Source organism: Rhincodon typus, chromosome 26 (genome assembly GCF_021869965.1).
Source record: "Rhincodon typus isolate 14 chromosome 26, sRhiTyp1.1, whole genome shotgun sequence".
In the NCBI taxonomy this organism is placed as follows: Eukaryota; Metazoa; Chordata; class Chondrichthyes; order Orectolobiformes; family Rhincodontidae; genus Rhincodon; species Rhincodon typus.
In genome coordinates, this window is record NC_063357.1 from 1,928,293 (window position 1) to 1,936,338 (window position 8,046).

Genomic DNA, 8,046 nt, shown 5'->3' on the forward strand with positions numbered 1-8,046 from the left:
CTCACTCTGCCCTGACCCTCAATCCACCCTGACCCTCACTCCACCCCCGACCCTCACTCTGCCCCTGACCCTCACTCTGCCCTGACCCTCATTCCACCTGTCCCTCACTCCGCCCTGTCCCTCACTCCACCCCGACCCTCACTCCACCTCCAACTCTCACTCCACCTGACCCCAATGCTGTCTCTACCCCTAACTTTAACCATCATTCACTGACCTTTAACCCCATTCTCAAACCCCATTCCCTCAGCTACCCTGACCCCAGTCCCAACCCTGTTTGCTGGGAAGCTGAGTGAGGACAAGACTGTGGTCTGCTGTGATGGTCCCTGTGCTCAGCTGCTGTGGGCCAGGGCGCTGGAGAATGACTAACTCCTGACTGTCACTAAAACAGTACAGACACTTCCCAGGGTGGCAGGGCGAACCCGGAGAAATAAAGATTATCCCCATGTCATTGCAGACAGCACCAGATGGCTGGAAAAACTCAGTGCGACACAATCTGTCCCTGAATAAATGTTTCGAGAAAGTGGAGAACAAGTCTGGAGGTACATCCAGAAAAGGCTGTCTGTGGACCCTGAACCCCAGTAAGATCCAGAAGATGCAGGAGGAGCTGCAGAAGTGGCGAAGGAAGGATCCTGGGGCTGTGAGAAAGTGCATGGCCAAACCAGGCAAGTGGCAAAGGCAGTGAACTGGTCAGTGATCCACTAGCCATTGTAACCAATCGTGCAGCTTGTTACAGCTTGGCTTGGTTCTAGTGTGTGTTTACAGGGCAATGCTCCACACTGAGATAAAATTGCCTAATTAACCAGAACTTTCCAACACTTCCTGTTTAATTCCAGATTTTCATTGCCTGCTGCATTTGAAAATTGTTAAAGAAAAGCATGCAATTTTATAGCATCCCTCAAAACCTCAATATGTCTCAAAAGATTTACAAATAGAAAAGTATTATAGACATGTTGCAAAGTTACAGTTAATTTGGTGTTTAACTGGTCACTGACCACTGTAACAGTGACCAGTGAGTAACTGGAAACTGCAAGAGTGACCCAGAGTGACCAGTGGAGCTGCTCTGACTGTAATAAATAATACTCACAATTTCTTTTTACAGATGAGCTGGAAAAATTAATTGGAGAAAAACCCGATCAAACAAAGTCCACAATAATGACATCAGTTTCCCTCTATCCACAAACCCCATTGTCTCCACTGCATGTTCAGGATCATTCCCACCCTGGGCAACTGGGACACTTTCAACATCCACATGTAATTCCCAATCCTCAGCTTCATCCATACAGTGAGGCTGGAGTGCAGGCAAACATGAACCAGAATTGTTCCAATCATGCAACAACACAACTTCAACTTCACCAATGTCAGCTCTATAGCCAGCCCAATGCACACAGCAACACTGCTCAAGAGTCCCCCATCCCAGGGCAGACAGCTCCGATTCCCAGCATCACTGAGATCAGCAGCCAACTGCTCACAGAGAAATCCCTGATCAAAGATATGCATGACATTTTCGTAGAAGGAGATATCAACACAGATATCGATGCACTCAATCCCAGTCTTGTAGACTTTGAACTTCAAGGTAAGAGGGTCAATTTTCTGCTGATTATCTCTGTGTTATTAGCTGATCTCAATAGGGATAACAATAGGAACTATACGTTTTCAATGGTCCAGGCTAGGACCAGCATTGTTGTTTCTGACTGCTATCCACTGTGTAGCTGCTGGATTCCAGGATCAAGTATCCCCTAACATCCAGTCTCCATATTCACACTGGAAAGAGTGGACCTCCAGATGAAATTCTGCCAGTTGGTATCACCAGTAAGAATTTGAGTAGTCAGAACAAGAAATTCCGAGGGGACAGGTTATTGGCAGAAGTTCTAGACAGAGCAGTGGAGAGATGCCCTGAGAACTCAACCTGCCGTATTCACACAAATATAATCTCATTTCTAGCTGAACGTTTTTGTGCTCCTTCTCAGAATCCAGTTTAGGGTAGGTATGCATGGTTACTAATCAGTGAAGCCCCATAACCATTAGCTCAAAGGAATGCTTCAGCAGACTTCAAAGTAGAGTGCTAGCCTGGGGCTCAATGACCATTTCACACCAATTTATTTAATAATGCTTGAGTTGTGTGTCTAAAGAAATAAGGGACGCTATCAAATTGAAAGAGAAGGCATACAAAGTGGCCAAAAACAGCATGAAACTAGAAGATTGGGAAAACTTTAACTGTCAACAGAAAGCCACAAAAAGAGCTATAAAGAAAAGTAAGATAGAACATGAGAAAAAACTAGCACAGAATATAAAGACAGATAGCAAAAGTTTCTATAAATATATAAAACGAAAAAGAGTGGCTAAAGTAAACGTTGGCCCTTTAGAGGATGAGAAGGGGAATTTAGTTATGGGATATGATGAAATGGCCGAGGCATTGAACAGGTATTTTGTATCGGTCTTCACAGTGGAGGACACTAATAACATGCCAGTAATTGACAAAGAGACGAAGGTAGGTGAGGACCTGGAAACAATCATTATTACGGAAGAGGTAGTATTGGGCTAAGGATTGATAAATCTCCTGGCCCTGATGGAATGCATCCCAGGGTACTAAAAGAGATGGCGGGAGAAATAGCAGGTGCACTGGCGGTAATTTTCCAAAATTCGCTGGACTCTGGGGCAGTCCCAGCAGATTGGAAAACAGCAAATGTGACGCCACTGTTTAAAAAGGGAAGTAGACAAAAGATGGGGAATTATAGACCGGTTAGCTTAACCTCTGTAGTGGGGAAGATGCTTCAGTCTATTATCAAGGAAGAAATAGCAAGGCATCTTGATAGAAATTGTCCCATTGGGCAGATGCAGCATGGGTTCATGAAGGGCAGGTCATGCTTGACAAATCTTTTGGAATTCTATGAAGACATTACGAGCGAGGTGGACAATGGGAACCCAGTGGATGTGGTGTACCTAGATTTCCAAAAGGCCTTCGACAAGGTGCCGCACAAGAGGCTACTGCATAAGATAAGGATGCATGGCGTTAAGGGTAAAGTATTAGCATGGATAGAGGATTGGTTGACTAACAGGAAGCAAAGAGTGGGGATAAATGAGTGCTGTTCTAGCTGGCAGTCAGTGACTAGTGGTGTGCCTCAGGGATCGGTGTTGGGACCGCAATTATTTACAATTTATATAGATGATTTGGAGTTGGGGACCACGTGTAGGGTGCCAAAGTTTGCAGATGACACTAAGATGAGTGGCAGAGCAAAGTGTGCAGAGGACTGTGAAACTTTGCAGAGAAACATAGATACATTGAGTGAGTGGGCAAAGGTCTGGCAGATGGAATACAATGTAAATAAATGTGAAGTCATACATTTTGGTAGGAGTAATAGTAAAAGGATTATTACTTGAATCGTAAAAAGTTGCAGCATGCTGCTATGCAGAGGGACCTGGGTGTCCTTGTGCATGAATCACAGAAGGTAGGTCTGCAGGTACAACAAGTAATTAGGAAGGCAAATGGAATTTTGTCCTTTATTGCTAAAGGGATTGAAATTAAAAGCAGAGAGGTTATGTTGCAGCTGTACAAGGTGCTGGTGAGGCCACACCTGGAGTACTGTGTGCAGTTTTGGTCTCCTTACTTGAGAAAGGATGTACTGGCACTGGAGGGGGTGCAAAGGAGGTTCACTAGGTTGATTCCAGAGTTGAGGGTATTGGTTTATGAGGAGAGACTGAGTAGATTGGGATTATATTCACTGGAATTCAGAAGATTGAGGGGGGATCTTATAGAAACATATAAAATAATGAAGGGAATAGATAAGATAGAAGTAGAGAGGATGTTTCCACTGACAGGTGAAGTTAGGACAAGAGGGCATAGCCTCAAGATTAGAGGGAGCAGATTTAGGACTGAATTGAGAAGGAATTTCTTCACCCAGAGGGTTGTCAATCTATGGAATTCCTTGCCCAGTGAAGTAGTTGACGCTACTTCAGTAAACGTTTTTAAAGATAAGGTAGATTTTTTTTGAACAATAAAGGAATTAAGGGATACGGTGAGAACGCGGGTAAGTGGATCTGAGTCCACGAAAATATCAGCCATGATCTTATCGAATGGCGGAGCAGGCTCGAGGGGCCGGACGGCCTCCTCCTGCTCCTAGTTCTTATGTCCTTATGTTCTTATGTGTGTTGTCACATTTTCTGTTGAAAGTAACAGAATATTTTTCTGTTTTAGCATCTGGTATTTTCTTCTTAAATCTCTCTGTCACTCATTCCACTTTTTAAGATAAACCTTAAAACCTACACCTTTGAGCAGCTTTTGGTCATCTGCTTTGATATGTCTGCTATGAATCTATCAAATTTTGTCCAATAATACTCTTCACTTGCCTGGATGGGGGCAGCTCCAACAACACCTACAAAGATCCGGGACAAAACAGCCCACTTGTTTGCACCATATTTAACAGGTTCAACATTTACCACTGACCTCAATAACAGTAGTGTGTGTCTTCAACAAGACGCACTGCAGTAATTCACCAAGGCTCCTTCAACAGCACTTTCCAAACCCACGACCCCCATATTGACAAGGGCAGCAGATACGCTGGAACACCGCCCCCTGCAAATTTCCCTCCAAGCTGCACACCATCCTGACTTGGAAATATAACACCATTGCTTCACTGTCACTGGGTCAAAATCCTGGAATTGCCTCCCTAACAGCACAGAACTGATGTTCAAGGAAGCAGCTCACCACGAGCTTCTCAAGGGAAATTAGGGATGAGGAAAAATTAGGGACAAATGCTGATTTTGGCAGTGATGTCCACATCCTGCAAAAGAATTAAAAGAAAATGATCCTGTTATGCATCTTTGGGCATTTTACTACCTTAAAGGCACTCTCTAATTGAATGCCATTGTTGTAAAGCAGCATCGTCACTTATGGTTACAGGTTGTAAAGTCTACATATCTGGACATTACCTATTATAAAAATTGTAACTGATCATTTCTGATGCAATGTTGATATTATGCAACATAAATTAAGGTAATTGCTGGCTCTATCTTCATGTAAATGCTGCTGAGGTTTTATGTTATTGTCCTAACACAGTGTTAAAGGTTAAAATATGGAGAAAGGAGTTGTTACGCATTCAACAGTGACCTGGCTTTTCAAAGTTGTTTTTTCTTACTCGATTAAAAAGAATCCAACAGCTGATAAGATATTACAATCACTTTGGAGATACTAATTAATTATTTCAGTGACTGGACACACAATTTTACATTCCCAATTAAAATGCAGTGTTGAAACATTATGCATTGAAGATTGAGTTGGAGATAATAAACAATGTTTGGATTCCTGTCCGACATTAGAATTAGCATAGAGCCAGACAGTTTGACTTTCAACCACTTATCTATAATTTACATAGAATTACATAGTTTGTAAACACAGGGACAGGCCATCCAACACAACCAGGTTCTGTCAGTGTGAATAATATGCTGCCTCACATTGGCACCCTCTCATTCTATCAGCATTGCCTTCTATTCCCTTCTCCCTCATCTATTTACCCTATCTTAAATGCACATATGTCATTCACCTCGCCTGTTCCTTATGGAGCGAGTTCCGTATTCTCACCACATTTTGGGTAAACAATCTTTTGCTTCAATTCCTTGTTAGATTCTTCAGGGACCATCTCGTACCTACAGTGTTTAATTCTGGTCTCACCCAAAAAGGGAACATTTTTTCTATATCCACCATATCAAACTTCTTCATAATTTAAAGGCCTCTATCAAATCACATGCACCAAAAAATAATAATTTTAAATAAAGTATTCAGTGCCTGGCTTAGTGTTTTATATAGTTACCGTCTCCTATAAAACTAACATTTTATTAATTATTGTTGTAAATAACCAATTTAATGTTACCTTTCACTGAGGACGTTTGTTTAAACTTTTGGAAGCAGGGTTTCTTTAGTAGCCAGCTAATCACCCAGCGGCACATAAAACAGCAGGATGAGATGAGAGTAAAGGAATCTGTCTGTAACTGTATAGAGCCGTGTGAATTCACACCTGGAGGACTGTGTATAGCTTCATTATTTACCTGAGGGAGGATATTCTTACATTAGAGTGAGTGAAAGAAACATTTACCAGACTGAATCCTGGAGTTTAAAATGCTGCAAGGTGATTGCATCGAAACATAAAAAATCTGACAGAGTTTGACATGGTCAATGCTGAAAAGATCTCCCCCCACCAACTGGAGAGACCAGAACATTGGGTCACAGTCTTAGAATAAGGGTCAGCCATTTAGGGCTAAGATGTGGAGAAATGTCTTCACTCAGAATGTGGGCAATCTTTGGAATCTTGCACCCCAGAGGCCTGTGGAAGCTCAGTTATTGGGTGTATTCAAAACAGTGATTGATCCATTTTGAAGTAAATGAGGGAATCATAGTCCTGGGCTTAATTCAGGAAAGTGGAGGTGGTATAGATCCATCATGATCTTATTGAATGGCTGGGTTGCTGCACAGGATCTAAATACATATTCCTGCCACTATTTCTTATGATATTGTAAGCCTCCATGCTGATGATAATCATACTCATGCTTGTATGTCAATCCCCACAATTTGTACTCACAACAGCAGTAGCAATGACTGGGAGAGATTTTCTTGTCCTAGGTAGGAAGGGCTAAAATCAAGCTGCTGGCAGGTACCTCACCCCTGACAGAGAGCAGAGAGGGCAGATGGTAATGTAGGCAGTGCAGACTGGGAGTGGGCAGTGTGAATTGGAATTAGGGAATGTGGATTGTATTGTCTAGTACCCGCTTCAAACAAATTAGACAACTCTGATCAGAATGTTATGAATGAATTTGCGCAGGTGTCCCACAATACTGAAGCGGTCAAATCACTATGAATGCAAGGCCGGTCCCAATATAAACAATCTCAATGTTATTAGGAAACAAGTTACAATAACCTTTAATATTAAACAATACTATCTCTAATCCCAGTTGGCCCCTTTAGTTTATAATACTTCCTGAGGTGCTTGTAGATTTATGCAGTTGCTCTCTCTCTGGCTCTTTGTGTTTGCGAAGCTGCTTTCCATTTTCCTCTATCTCGCTCTGTCTGGATGGTCAGCTGGTCTCTACCTCTTACCATGCTGGTCTCCTCAGAAGGCCTCCAGAAGATTAAAGAGAGTGGTCTGCAAATTAACCCTGTTTTTCATACCTTTTTGAATGGTTTTCTGGAGCTTTCTATAGTTCTGGCCGATCAGGGAGAACACTTAGAATCCCTACAGTGTGGGAGCAGGCCACTCGGCCCATCAGGTCCACACTGACCCTCCAAAGAGTGCCCCACCCCTGTACCCTATCCCCATAACCCTGCATTTCCCATGGCCAATCCACCTAATCTGCACATCTTTACACTGTGGGAGGAAACAGAGCACCCGGAGGAAACCCACGCAGACACAGGGAGAACATGCAAACTTCACCTAGTTTCGCTCACAGGTGGAATTGAACCTTGGTCCCTGGTGCCGTGAGGCAGCAGTGCGAACCACTGAGCCACCATGACACACTTTAATAGGTTGAAACATTGTCAACCATTTGGGTGGCTTGCTCCTGTTTGTTTCTTTTGTGTAGCAGGACCCAGTGCCTTTCTGTCTGGGTCCTCCCTTGTTTAGGGGATAATTTGTTGGGGGTATGTCTGTCCAGGATAACTGTTGCCTTTTACATTATGCTAATGTCACTACCACCTGGCTGCTGTGTTTGCACTGTGTCTGGTGTTTGGGTTTTGTGATTTCAGAGTTTTACTTGGTTAATGTACCAGCATCCCTTTCTATTTGGCCAGGTTAGCCATCTATCTGCTTTTCAGCAGCCAGGAGATGGCTACATTTCAGAGTGGGCAGTGCGGATTGGGAGTGGGCAGTATGGATTGGGAGTGGGCAGTACGGATTGGGAATGGGCAGTGCGGATTGGGAGTGGGCAGTGCGGATTGGGAGTGGGCAGTACGGATTGGGAATGGGCAGTGCAGATTGGCAGTGGGCAGTGCAGATTGGGAGTGGGCAGTGTGGATTGGGAGTGGGCAGTATGGATTGGGAGTGGGCAGTGTGGATTGGGAGT

General features: G+C 43.5%; 1 protein-coding gene across 1 annotated transcript in view; it reads left to right on the plus strand.

The window, feature by feature from the left end:
- The window catches only part of LOC109925533 (forkhead box protein N1-like), a 25,139-nt gene that overhangs the window by 14,727 nt on the left and 2,366 nt on the right, over positions 1–8,046 (plus strand). Inside the window, exons 6-7 of the mRNA XM_048612323.1 lie at positions 455–662; positions 1,100–1,573. Coding sequence (XP_048468280.1) covers positions 455–662; positions 1,100–1,573 — 682 coding nt within the window. The remainder of the gene's footprint in view (positions 1–454; positions 663–1,099; positions 1,574–8,046) is intronic.